General features: G+C 40.7%; 1 protein-coding gene across 3 annotated transcripts in view; it reads right to left on the reverse strand.

Moving 5' to 3' along the window:
* The window catches only part of VWC2 (von Willebrand factor C domain containing 2), a 56,498-nt gene that overhangs the window by 19,534 nt on the left and 22,002 nt on the right, over positions 1 to 14,962 (reverse strand). For 2 of the 3 annotated variants that reach the window (XM_030012914.2, XM_030012915.2), the window contains exon 4: positions 1,515 to 1,673. The exons of the other annotated variant lie outside the window; for it this stretch is intronic. In XM_030012914.2, the coding sequence (XP_029868774.1) occupies positions 1,515 to 1,673 (159 nt within the window). The remainder of the gene's footprint in view (positions 1 to 1,514; positions 1,674 to 14,962) is intronic. 3 annotated transcript variants of the gene reach the window in all.

Consider the following 14,962-nt stretch of genomic DNA (forward strand, 5'->3'; position numbering starts at 1 on the left):
AGCTTCCTGCAGCAAGCAGCTAAGAAGACTGCAGATGTCTTTTTTGTGGGGGTCCGTAACTTTTAACAGGAACCAGATGATTGTGGCGAAGTCTGCTTTGGTTCCTGAAAGTGAGGCAGTGGCAACAGCACTGGGTTTTTTTTTTTTGTTTTTTTGGTTTTTTTTTTGACATGGGCCTGAGATGAGACTTCACTATCAGTTCCTTCTTGGAGTAAAAAGTGAATACCAACTATTGCTGCAACGCTGCAGCCCAAAGGAGCACTCATCTCACCATTTTTTCCTCACAAAATCTGAGCTTTCTAGGGGGTTTTATTAAGTCTATTGAATGCTCCACCATGAGTTTATATCTGAGAGGGGAAACAGATCCACTGACCCAAAAAGGGCAAAAAAAAAAAGTTGACGATATACTAGAAAATTATTCTTTTTCTATGTGGAATATGAGAGAAAAAATATTTCATATTTGTTTCCTTCTAAGCAGCCCTCCTTTCAAAAAAGATTTTTTTAAAAACTTAAAGAGAATTTAAGCTTTTTTGGTTTTGAAAATTAAGGTCTTTGTGCCTCCCCATACTTCTTTTTCACTTCTTCCTCTTTGATTTTATTGAACAAGGGAGGTTAGCTGTGGGAAAGGGAAAAAATTAGGAAGTAGTTTTAGTAGGAAAACTTTTAAATCTCAAAAAATAAAAAAACCACATTTCCAATAAAACAGGTATTATATGAGAAAGATCAGTAAAAAAACAATCCTGTGGACACACGCTTCTTTCCTACTTAATACTGATAAATTTACAAAGCATCTTCCATGGACCTAAGAGTCCAGTCACCTCTATATGAACCTATAAGTATAAGCCTATTGAGATTATTTCATCCGATACTGAAAAACAGGTGCCTCTAGGGTAGAGCAAAGCTGATACAGTGCCATCAGCAAGACTATATCAATACTTTAGGAACAAAAACTGCTCAAGATGAAATCTGGCCAACAAACTGGGATGAACACACCAGGTGTTACCATGCATGCATGCCTTCCCAAAGAAAGGGCCTACGGCCATCCAAATGCTTCCTAAATCCCCCTCTTGTGAGCTTGTTCCATGAGAGCGATCCCACTGCAGAACCAGTATCTTTCTGCATTACCACCGCTTATCCTGCATGCGTCAGCACTCCAACTTTTGCTGCCACACAAGACCTTCTGACGTTCTTCCACAGAATGGCTTTATACTGTAAAATGGCAAAGGACCATGACAGAGGTCACTTTGACAGGAGTTACAGTAATTTCATGTACATTTACCCACAAGGGACTGACAGGTTGGAAAACCATCACATCATGTCAAGTATGAATTCTCTGGTGCTTTAAACTTCCAGAGATCCCTCAAAGGACATGTTATTTTCTATGTAGGCTTTTGCTTAGCTGCTTTAACAGTATGAAGGATGAAACCTTTTGCTCTCTGAGCCATTTCGCTAGCTGTACCTTATGGCACTGCTGTGCAGCACGCTGTGTCCCAAGGACCCCATTCCTCACTCACCCAGCACAGCCTTACAGGTGGGATGTGCCATGGACCCCATCACCACGCACAGCGGCATCTCTCTCTCCCCATGAACCCCGGACAGTGGGCTTCTCTTGACAAGACCACGTGGTGCAAGCTCCTGCTGACCATGGTGCAGTGTGGGCAGTGCTGATGATTCTGAAGACCAAACAAGATGTCAGACTTAGAGTGCATCTACACATTCAGTCAAATAGGACACAGGACAAATGGAGGGAAGGGTTTTTTTAACGAAGGTGGGAAGAAGGGGAGAACAGAATAAGTTGGCTTCCCAAACTCACACCATCAAAGCTTTTTTACTTCACTAATATGTTATATATGGCTATGATAATTAAAAAACTGATCAATTACAAATAGGAACATATACTGCTGCTTGATACAATAATTTCTATATGTATTTGAAGCTTGCATTTGCAATGAACGTATCAGGTCAATAATATTCTACAGAGGCTTTGCATTGGTGAGAAGACACTGGAGTCACATTCAAACGTGCCACTCAGAAGAGAGATCACCCCCCCCAACTTCTGTTCAATAAATATATCAGTCTTAGACAATACACATAACTTACATCATTGTTTCTGTGTTAAGGTGGCATGCACACATACACACATGCTCAAATTATTAGGAAATTTAAAATTACCTATCTGTGCAATACAAAATGAAGCACCTATGCACACATATATACGGACAGAGGACCAGCACTGAAAGCAACTGAAAAGCAAGAATGGTTGCTTAACCGGAAATTGTATAGAATAGTAATATTTAATGCTCTGTCAGAGACTCTAATCATGATACAATGTACTACTGTATAATAAAACTTGTTCTGCCATAATTCACTGTCAAGCAAGAAAAAAAAAGATGAGGGAAGAGAAAGAGATTTCCATTCCCGTCATTTTAAACATAAGGTAGTTCTAAAATCTCTTTTTTTTCAAGGTCACAAGGAAACTCTGGCAAAGCAGAGGTTTGTATGAACATGATTAGCAGTGCTCATAGCATGTGAAAAATGAGCCAGATCCATGGCTATTATACACCAGATTATCTCCATTGACTTTCAAGTATGAGCTTGAATGACTTGCATTAATAAAGCCCTGCTGAGAATGCGGACCAATGCTATTTTGCTGCATAGCTGTTAACTATATGATTATGAATGGGGGCAAGATTTAAGTATTTTCTTTTTGAAGGCAAGCTTAAACTTTCAGTATATAACAAGCACCTTTGCAAATGTAAAAGAAGGAAAGCTAACTGTGTCCCGCCCGGTGTGATAATCGATTAGTGCACTTGCAGGCAAAAAAACCTGGAATATCTACATATTTGGACAAATGTTTGTTGGGGAATATACTCCTTTTCGTGTATGTGAATGCACACAGTGCTTTCACTGTTCTCTTGCAGAAACTTCAGGAATTCATATGCCACCTCCACATCCCTAAAAGCACAATGGCTGTTATCAATTAACAGTGCTATAAACTCTCCCTTGCCAAAACAAAACCTGATTCACAATCTACTCATCCAGCATATAGGAGAAGGAAAGTATCAGTTGGAGACAGCTCCTGTAATGCAAACGTCTCCTGCCAGGACCAACAAGTTATGGATGGATAGCCAATACTAACAGGAAGACTGGAAATTCAGTGGATCCCAAAGCAGCCTGGAGCTTTTAAAATGAGTTTGCATCTTGCCAAATCAGTCATAGAATTATTTAGTTGCCCTCTGGTATTTCAAAGTTGTTATCCATAGATACTTATATTAAAATTTTCTTTTTTTTTTAATTTAAATAAAAATGTCTCTAGCATATATATGTATATATAGGTCAGTGCCATCATTAAGAATTACATCAGGCTACCACTGAGAGGTGGTCATCAAGGCCAAACCAGAACTTACAAACAGGCACAACCCAAAAAACAACCCCCAGATTTGTCACCTCAGGCTGTAACATGTTGAAATTTCTGATTACAGCTCACTGACTAAAACAGACTGGTGGAGGACACCTACCTGTTTAGAAGCATGGACGGAAATATATTTACCATGTATTATGGCAGCCTTTCAGTGGCATTTTCTGCTCAGGAAAGCTAGGAGATAGAGCAATTAAAGCAATTACAGAATACATACCAGGGGACATTACTAAGGGGACTAAGCTGTGATCCTGCCATTAGCTTGTTACAAGTAGATGTTTTTACACACAACTTATACCCTCTCCTTGTCAATGAGGTATTGAAATGACACCAAAACTCACAGCAGCAGCAGGGTTTTCAAAATTCAGAATATGCGTATGCACATATATACATGTGTGTATACATATATATACACACACATACATAACTGTATGCTGTGTGTATTATATAGTACATTATCATAGAATGTATTGTACATATAATTATTATATATTACACTGTATGTCTACATTGCAGAAAGTATAAAGAGAAAGATAGTATTCTAGTTAATATTCAAAACCAGAGAAAAAATAATATGTATATGGTTAAAATATTAAAATACACTTGCAAACAGAAGACTGCCTATGACAATAATTTCTTATTTTACACACTTGCCAAGATTTGGGGTTGCTGTAATATGCTTCCTTACAAACAACTCAGTTTTTTTCTAACACTAAAGCAGTGTACAAGTTGCAGGGATATACACGTGCTCTAGCTGTCCATTAACCAGCCTAGAAGAGGAACACCAAACTCTGTGGGAAGGGTCAGGCCACCAGCTCTGCGTGGTTCACTTTAAAGCCATTATTGCAAGAGAGCTCAGCTCTGTCAGCGTTCACCTGTCCATGGTACAAGCCGAATACTTGATCCCGAGAGTAAACACCTGGCATGAAAACTCAGAGCAAAGGAAAGCAGAAAAAGACTGACAAAGTCTTTGTTCTGCAAGATGAAATTTAAAGTTATAGGCTTAACCATGACTCGTCGGGGTTTTTTGTTTGTTTTGTTTTTTAGAGAACACTATGCTATCCAGAAAACACCAAATGAGCTCAGCCCCCCTTACAAAATAAAATAAATGAGCACACAAGCACAGACTTCTTTTTCCATGTAGCTAGCACAGCCCTCTCTCACTCACACCGCATCGGGTACCTCTATTTTGACAGCATTGTGCTGGAGCAAAAACAACTGCACACAAGAGAACAGGAAGACAACTGAGATGAACTCAGTCTTAGTTCTTTAGCCACTTGCCTTGAACCTTGCCTAAAAGAGAAACTGCAGCTCTTTTAAGGAGCAGCAAGTCCACCTGGTTCATCTTACAGGTCTGACTGAGGCTCAGGACTTTCTTGGGATGTCGTGCCAGGCAGCCAGGAGCAGCGGTGGAGTCTGATCCCTGCAACAAATAGAGCTGCTTGCTCCTCAAAACTAAAAAAAAAGGGATACTATTGGGCACGTGCTTATGGGCAGTTATTGCAGAGGACATGATATCTGTAATCACTTGTCCAGAATCACTATCATTTGTGAAAGACTATTAGCAGAGTCTGTGGTCATCTTACACTAATTATGAAATACCCATTTTAATTCCTTCCTCCACTTTTAAGGAAGTAATCAGAAACTCTAATAATCAAATTAAAGAAAATAAATAACAGTGCAACTCTGACAGCATCCTGTATAGGAAAACACCAGTTTGTAGCTCCTTGCCTCTGAAACACTGAAAACTATTCACTGATGTTTAAACCACCTTAACCACGACCTTCATGCAGGATTTAAACGTAATAATGCCATCCAAAGAAAACTGCAAGGAAAGAAATAATTACTCATGGGCTTCCAATTTTAATTAATGCTTCCTGTTATAACAAGAATAGGGTATGATTAAAGGGTGCCTGGCCAATGGAATTTCATACGGCATGCTTATTTCTTACAGTAGCTTTTACCAAGTTGTAAAACTGAAATCATTAATTTAAACACTTAAAATATCGACATGATGTGTTTACTACCAAGTCTTAAAAATAATTGGGTCATTATCATTAAAAGCTCCTTAACTGATTGCAACTTGAAAGTGCTTGCAGTGGTGGAGATATGATGTATAAAATGAACATGGTTTTAATCCCATTTTTAATGGTATGTGATCTAAACAACCAAGACATCAAAGACTGCACATTTTCTAACAGAGGGTTTTTCAGTTTAGTGACATATAGTTTTCCACTGCACTATCCTCTTTGTCCCACACCTTTCAATCTTCCCATTTATTTTAAATTACATTAAACCTGCAGCAAAGACAGACATGCAATCCTAAACCTACGGCTGGGTGCACAATTCCTGCAGTGGCAACCCCCTGTTCAGACCAGCCAGCATCGCCTCGCTCAGAGGTCACTTTATTTCCTTTTCAAATAATCATTAGCTTCAAAGCACAGGCAAATGAGTCAACATATCCTCTAATTATCAGTAATCCAAAGATGACTGCCAGAGAAAACAAATGACAACTCTGACATGCCAATGCTCCAGTGCAGGTTTTGTCCTGATTTCCACCAGAGCTTAACAAAGTTGTCACCAACTGGTCTGATGGCACATCTGACTACCACACTGCCACATACTAATATATATCCTTTAAACCACAAGGCGGTTTATAGACGATTCAATTCTACCCCACACCGCGTGACGGTGGCTTCCTGGTGCCACAGCCGCTCCTTGGTGAGCGCTGCCGGCTGGCTCCGCTCCCCCCGCCACCGCAGCGGCTCATGCCCTCACCTCCAGCCATACGTGCAAACACCCTCTGCAGCCGCGTTAGATTCCTCTCAGGTGTTGGTTTCTACATTGCCAGTTGTTTCATGCTACACGAGCTGCTGGGCATAAGGTTCACCCCGTTTTGCAAGCCGGCACTCCTGGAAGCCAGAAGAGGAGGCAGCAGCTATCCACGTGTGAAGAACTTAAGGGAAGGGGGTTCTTGCCCCAAAACCCACCACATCTTCGTGGGTGAGCAGGAGCTTGAAAAGTGCAGAAAACCGCAGGCCAAAGATAGGAAATGGAGAGGCCCGAACGTCTTGGAGAAGACTGGGCAGCACCGCAGGGAACCTGAAGCCTTGCTCGAAGGAAGGGTGCGGGACCTCTCCCCAGTTAAACCTTTCCAAGCCACCAACACCTCAGCTGGGAAGGCACAGAAAGATGCTGCTGTCTCCTATGGTGGACACACTCCAAGTCAGCTGTTGACACACAGGACAACAGCTCGTTAGAGAGTTAAACTCAGGCTGCAGAGGTGAAAAAGAGAACTTCTGAATAGTTCAATATCTTGAACACCTTCAGCACTAAGAAGTACTGAGTTACAGAGCACCTTCACACACCAAGACAGTGTGTACGCAAACCCAGTGTCACCCTCTCCCTCCCATTCTCCTTACGCTGACACAATTATTTATTTAAGATGTGAGTTGTTCAGAGCAGGGACTGCCTGCTTTCTCAAGTCACAGTTGCCTTTCTGCTATCAATAAACACAAAATAAAATAACACAACTGTCTTTCCTGTAAAGCAGATATAATATAGGGATGTGGGTCACTTCATTTTTTTTTTTTTTCCTGTGGTGAAATGCAACTGCTGACGTTTATTACAGGTAGCAACAGAAGACCTTGTCCTAGATCAGGCTCCTGCTGCAGTGCTGTAGTCCTGTCTTGATGTTTTCTTCTTTGGTTTTGGTGTTTTGTTTGTTTGGGTTTTTTCCTTTTTCTTCAGAGATAAGTTTAGAAAACAGTCTATCCTAATTTCAGTCTGTTAGGACTGTATGACGACCAGCTGTGCAACACAGCCAAATCAGACTTGGTAACTCACAGCTCTATCATTGTATCTACATGTCTATATACAGGACAAGGAACTCCTTCCTTGCAGTTGTGCTAAGTAAAATCTAAAATTGTTAAAATGGCAATCTGAATTCTCCCATTCTGCACAACTGCACATAGCAGAAGCCCACAGGAAATATTTATAAGCATACACACAACTCAACACATGCACTGGCTATTTTGAAAACACTAGAAATAGGCAATAACCCAAATCTAACCTGGCTACAGTCCAAACCAGTGAGTCAGAAGGTTGGCAACTAAAATTATAATAAACAAGAAAACAACCTGAGAGACACTTCACCTTCATTTGGATGTAAATCCTTACCTAAGCATACCGCTTATACCTTTTTATTTTCCAAATAAACCAGGCAGCAAGGCAATATTGATGGCACTAATAAATGCCTGAGTACCCGTATTCTTAACAAATAGATTGGACAAAGAAGTGGTAAGTTCCTCATTTACTTAAACATTTACACCTTCTTTGTGGCTTAATGAAAGCAATTAAAGAAACTGAAGTCAGGGTCAAATAAGCAAGCTTATTAAACTGGAATAAGCATGTTAATTAATAATAATTCCTTTAAAGGTGTCCTGAAGGTTCCTTGCTTTGTTCCCTGGCCAAGCTTCCAGATTAACGATTGACGCTATTTTCTATTTTTTCAGTACTTTCAAACTTCATGTTGGCACAGGATTACCAATATACTGTACTGAATTGTCCCATTCATGAATAATAATAATGATCAGTTTTTTTCCCTCCATACTCAATACACACCCTTCAACGCTAGCCAAATCCCCTATGTTTTGTGGCTACAAAAAGTAACGTGTCAGGGTGAGAAAATCACTGTGTGTACAGGATAGGCAACTGATAGTTTAGGAATTGACAGTTTGGGGACTGTGGCATTAAGAATTATGTTTACAAAAATAACAACATACTCCTTATGACAAATATACATTTAGACTGTAAACTTGTTAAATCAGGGATTTACTTTTTATTCTGTACTCACATAATACTTACTAATTAATCTAGTCCTGGTTCCCGGATTCAGAGTCTTTAGTGCTATTGCCAACATAAACAAGCCAATAGCAAATGTAGTGAAAGCTGCCCCGAGACTGCAAGTCTCTCCAAGCAAGACTTTTTTGATCCTGTGGTCTGAGGAAGGAGGCACCAAGATGCCATGTTACATTTTGCTTGATCTGGTCAAGGAATGTACGCTACTAATCCTTTTTGAGTTACTTATGCAAGCTAACATAAAACCACGCAAAGGCAGCTGGGAGGGAGTAATTTTATCCAAGCAATGAATCCATTATCGCTGCCAAAAACTTCACATGAACTACAGGTGTCACAAGACAGATCAGAAATGCTCATTTCAGCACTTCCCGTTTGAAATGGACGTCATCTCCTTAAAATAACAGAGGAGGAAAAATCAAATCATTCCCCAAACCTTAAATATTTTTTTTTCCAGCTGACACCAGCTTTGACAGCAACAAATAAAACTGGGCATCATGGTCTTCCCTCAAACAACAGCACGTAGGGATGTCATGGACTCATACTGGATGAGATGCCCTTGGGTCCCCGTTCCCTGAGTTTCTCACACTCAGGATGCTTGCCCTAGACACTGAAAATCTGTGAGTCCATAAAGTACATCACATAGAACGTCCGTGTGATGTTGAACTCAGAGGATACTTTACATGTAGGGCTGCATCTTACAGCTTCTCCTCTTTCCTCCACTCTCCTTAAAAAAAAAACCAAACCAATTTCCCTGTGATTTTTGTGCTTGCAAAAGACAAAATGGTATCTTTACAACCTGCAGCACTGAAACCTTTTGCCACCAATGAAAAACATCATGTCTGTTTACCCAGGAAAAACAACTCAGAAGTGAAATCATTCAATCTTTCCTTAAGTTCCTCTGCTGCTTACAATTAGTTCCAAGGTCATGAAAAATCTATTATGACTAAAGGCAATAACTACTTCAAAAAAACCAAAAACACACAACCAAAAAAACCCTGTGAATTTTCAGCTAATAGTTCTATTTATTGAATACCCCAGTGCCTCTACAGACTACAGATCTCTACCACCAACTTCCCTTTTTTTTTAAATATTTAACTGTGCCAAGCCCCCACCCCCCTTTGTTTCATACATTTTAGATAAAATTCTCCTGCCAAAGCAACAGAACTGTGCCGTGATGAAAGCCACTGTCAGACACATATAAAATCTCAATAAGCTCATCAATAAAATGGCTGCTTAGCTCCTATCCTAGGAGGAAAGTTTTAAGACACTGATGGATGACTTTGTTGAGGATGATTAAAACAATGAAATAAATCTGGTGCTTGCAGTACTGCAGGAGAGATTCAGGGAAGACAGAGACGCATGCACCATGCAGTTTGCTCCTGTCTGCCTTGCAGGGCTATAGCCAGCTAAGCAGATGCAGAGTCTGTGCAGAATATACGGCCACCACGGCTCTGCTTTCCATGCCTCACACTCCCTACTTCTTCACTTGCAAACATTTGGACTTAACCCTGCGGCCGGGTGTATTCTTCTCCCCCAAACACAGATAACAAGAACATACATCAGACTGCAAGTAGGAGCACCTCTTGCCTACCTCACTATGGGTACACAATCTTTTTCCTTCAGCATGCCATAGTCTACTTCTACCTCTCCCATCTTCCTTGACTCCTTGTCCACCCTTTCTTCCTCTTCATTCTTCTCTCTCATTTTTTCCTCATTCCCACACCTTCCATCTCCTTTCTTTAAATCACTTAAGCCCTATTTGAACTAAGCTGGCAGAATTAAAGATCAGCTTAGATGATCAAGAAATACCTGCAATTATAATTGCTTCAAGCAATTATAATTGCTTACTGGACCAGTGTACCAAATCACATTTATCAGGAAAGTAAACAATGTTACCTTGTTCCACATAGCCAAGGTATCCCAGACTTTTCCTGAGTTATCTTCCAAACATAGGAATGATAAGCTTTTTGTTGAAACATTTAACATTTCAATGATTATACTAGAAAAAGCACCCACGTTTTCACTGCAGCACCAGAAGAGATGGGTTTACTCTCTCTACAAGTCTGCATGTTTACAAACACAGACATAACAGGGGCTAGCACACTCCATTTTACTCATTTATGAAATTATTCGGGGGGAGGGGCAAGCTTTTCCTTTGAGTTTTCCCTCCCTTATTACAGTTTTTCAAAACCTCTATATATCAGCACGTTCCTGGGATACAATAATATTTTGTTTTCTTTTATCGCTCTAGTGCATATAATCTTTATCACAGCTTGGCACAGCTTTGCTCTGTGCCTCTGCTAATAAGTATAGTTCATACTAGTGGGAAAACGGCCAGTGACAGAATTCAAGCTGCAAACCTGATAGCTACAGACCTATCTCAATCCCATCAGCAGTCTCAAAGCTCATAGAGAAAATACATAGACTGCACACCTGTTTCTGGTTAAACAAAGAAAATTGGATTTTTATCAGTTTGACTGTCACCTTTTACATAGCACTGTTTTGTCAAGAGCCACTAATGAAAGAGCTTAGCAGCAGACAAAGGACATACAGCTCTGACTGAATTCATAGATTTATCTAAAAGATTTTCCAGCAAGCATTATATTTCATTCTTTTCAGAGCTGAAATGCGATTACAAAGCATGGAAATTGGTGTCTTAAAATATATACCTATATTATTGCATATGACTGAGCAGCTTCATTAATAATGATGTCTCTGAAGATTTCAGTTTTGCACATAGTCTTGGTGAAAGTTTAAGTATACTGACTGTCTGTAATCGATACTAATTTTGGCTGGCATTTTGAATGGATGCCCTAGGAAAGAATGGAGGGTTTTAGCAGTTTGTATGCTAATATATAACCCAAGAGTTAACATGTTCGTTTTCTTTTTCGTCCACGTCTTGTGTGTGCATGACCATGTGGACATGGTAGTTGCTCCACAAGCGTTCTTCTCCAACCCTCCTTCTATGCATTACAGAGGCACCATGTGGCTGAACTGCGTTGGAGACGGTTGGGCTGGCTACATCCTGTGTTCGTGGAGGTCTGTATAAAGACTTAAAACAGAGAATGCTAGCACTATGATGCTGCAACTTGAAGACCTGGAGGTCTTTCTGAAAAGTCCACCTAACATTTCAGTGGTACCAGAAGAATGAAAGAAACTTCTGAAGAATTGAAAAGAAGCTCTGAACCAACACACAACTTTTAACTGTCCTCTGAGACCACTGAAAGAGTGAGTTAAAAAAAAACAGGATGAAAACGAGAGTCCCCATAGCAGAGCAGCAGAGGAAGCTCTCCCCATAAAGCTGGAGATGCAAACCCGAGTCCTTTCCCAGAGCCACACCTAAGGCTACTATAGGCAATGCAGCTGCCAGCAGATACCTTTTGGTTCAGCTGAGGAGTCAGAGCTGAACAAATAACATGCTAGGCACATCATTTCTTTGTGCACACGAACTGCAGGAAATTTGTGTGCCTCAAGTGCACTTGCCAGATGGGATAATTAGGCTCAGACAGATCACTGACCTTCCTAATAAAAATACTCCAGAAATGCAGGTTGACTGAATAAATCCGTGTCATGTTATCAAACTCCCAAACAATCCATGGAAACCAATCTATACTGACTCATCCAGCAGCTTGGTATTCCTGTGGGTGCATCTCATGAGGCCTGAAATCATTGGGGTTTCGGTATTCTTAAGTATTTCTTGAATTTTCTTTATGGAAAACAGGCACTGAGAGTTCACTGCTGGGAACTACTCAGCTGTCTTTCTATGAAAATGATGAAAGCACATATATATGCATTTATGCTAAGCTATTCTTTCTTTAATTATCACTCAAGCTGGTTTGTCACACTAAAACAATTTTGGGTAAGTTAAGGCTTTGAGACAGCACAAAATGCAAATGTCATTTCACCTTCCATAAATGGAAGGCATGACAACCATTTAAGTAACACTATTTTGTCCAGGAATATAAAGGTAAATATAATCAAATAATCTTATGTTTGAAAATAAGTTCATTATTTTAGAGTTACAAAGGCCACATGAGACACCATGCTCTCCCTGAAATCAGGGAGATTTCGTTCCTTTCCCCATAAAGTCTGTTTTTCCTTCCTCGATGTGTACCACAATGTTCAAACCCGTATTGATGAATAATCACATTCACATGAGGCTACTTGTTATTTTCCAGGCATTGCCATGTCATATAATTCTTTTCCATGCCAATATGCCCTAAACCAGAAAGGATTAGACACAATGCCAATTACTGCTAAGTGCAATCTGCTATGAACAAGGCACACACCGCAACCCCAAAGACAAGCAACTCTGGAAGTTCACAGGCAGAAGATAACAGCAACTCCTCAAGAGTCCCATCACTCCCATGGAGGTTAGGGCTGGCTCAGTGAGCCACAGAGACTGGCAGTGTCTTTTCCTGTACCCCTGTGGCCCAGCATTCTCAGGCAGGCAAAAATTTAGTTTATCCAGAAGCTTTCTATGAGCACAGCCTACAAACACGTTACATACCCCAACACAGACATGCAGGTCCACTTGGCCATGCACTGGACATTCTTGCATGAACGGATCCGTCTTGCCTTTTGAGACTTATATCTATATACATTATTTCCCCAAGGAAAAATTTGGCATCAAAAGCTAGTCCTTATTTTAACAAAACACAGATATTCCAAAAATCAAAATAACTAAATACTCAAATTCAACTTGCAGGAAGATCTGCCTTTCACATACAGTTCTTCTTTGGCTGGGATATTCAAACATGACTGAAGTGATCTACGCCAAAGTTAGAGGCAGGGCTTTGGTGAGGAAGTTTAATGTCTCCGACTCCACACAAGATGCGCTCATACGCATGGACACCACCTCCTATAAATCCAGCTGCTGATATGCAAAAACGAGCGAATCACAACAGAATCGTAACAGTATCTGCGTATCTAACTTATGCTCCCACCCCCCTGCTGAAAATTATTTTAACAGCTATTCAGTTGGAAGTCTGCTAATGAACCAACGCAGAAATTTAAAAAGGAACACAGACTTTTAATTATAAAGCAGGCAAGTAAGCAAGGAGGGAACACAAAAGACAACAGATCAAATCATTTTGTCATTTATCTGGAGGTAAATCAGCAGTCACTCCATCAAGAGGGGTTACAAGAATGTATGAAATGACTCAACACAACTATCTAAGCTCAGTATTTTACTCATTTCGTGCAAGTCCCATCTGTGCCACAACCACCCACAGCCTGAGTTTACAGACAATCCACTACATGGTAAGATTTGACCTTAAAATTACTTTAACACTGACCTCTAGTGACAATACGTGGGAATTTACCTTTTTATGGGACTGCCCAGTTGGGAACGCATCTTCAGGCCACTCTAATCACGTACGGAGCTTGCTCTTGCATCTCCAATCCATAGCTGCCCCCACTGCAAGGAGCATGCAGTCAAGGAGGGACCTCCAGCTTGTGTGTATTAGTTACAGTCACGGGTGAATTATGGGTGATGCACCTGGACTGTAGAAATTTTATGATCAAATCCAAACCTCTGTGTTCACTTTACTAAAAGAGGAAAAGGCAACAAAAATGAAATAAAAACACTAGATTTTGAGCCTCATAACTGTAACAAACATATTACAGCATAAGGTAGCCACAACTAATGACATGACAACTGCCCACACCTTCAGGCAGCCAGCCAAAATGTCATCTTTCATCTCTTCTCCTCTAATGCTCTGTAGCAAAAGTAGCCTTGCAGCTCTTGGTACAGTACTCCTGCAACTTTCTCTGCAAAACTAGGGTGCAATGGTCTGTGCACCCATGGGAGCAGGCATTTCACCCTTGCATCCATTGCAATATAGTCCAGATGGAAGGATTAGCATGTTACAGCAAGTTGCCAACCACCTTGTCTCAAGAAAGCGGCAAGAAAGCTACAGCTGCCACTCCAGTACACAGCCTACCTTACTGTCTTTGCATGTAGAATCATAAGAGTAGTTTGGGTTGGAAGGGATGGTCCTTTAAAGCTCATCTAGTCCAACCCCCCTGCAATAAGCAGGGCCATCTTCAACTAGATCTGCTTGCTCAGAGCCCTGTCCAACCTGACCTTGAACACTACCAACGATGGGGCATCAACAACTTCTCTTAGGCAACCTGTTCCAGTGTTTCACCACCCTCACTGTAAAAAATTTCTTCCCTATAGCTAGTCTAAATCTACTCTCTTTTAGTTTAAAACCATTACCCTTTGTCCTATTGCAACAGCCCCTATTAAAAAGTTTGTCCCCAATGTCTGGGAGGTGAACTAAGAGGGTGATGGCCACGGCCCACTGCAGGGAAGCGTTTCAAAAGGCAGTTTCAAAAGTGGGAAGTGCCTTCACTAAGCATGGTGTCTGATGACCCCTATAGCATATGTATATATACATGGCCTCTAGTTGAGGCAAGGGAGATTTAAGTTAGATATTAGAAAAAATTTTTTTACTGAGAGGGTTGTCAAACATTGGAATGGGCTGCCCAGGGAAGTGGTTGAGTCACCATCCCTGGAGGTATTCAAAAAGTGAGTGGACGGGGTACTTCAGGACATGGTTTAGTGGGCATGGTTGACGGTTGGACTCGATGATCTTGAAGGTCTTTTCCAACCTAAATGATTCTATGATTCTATATGTGTACATACACACGTATAAAGAACATGCTTAGGCCCGAGGC

The sequence above is a fragment of the Aquila chrysaetos genome, chromosome 4 (assembly GCF_900496995.4).
Source record: "Aquila chrysaetos chrysaetos chromosome 4, bAquChr1.4, whole genome shotgun sequence".
NCBI lineage: Eukaryota > Metazoa > Chordata > Aves > Accipitriformes > Accipitridae > Aquila > Aquila chrysaetos.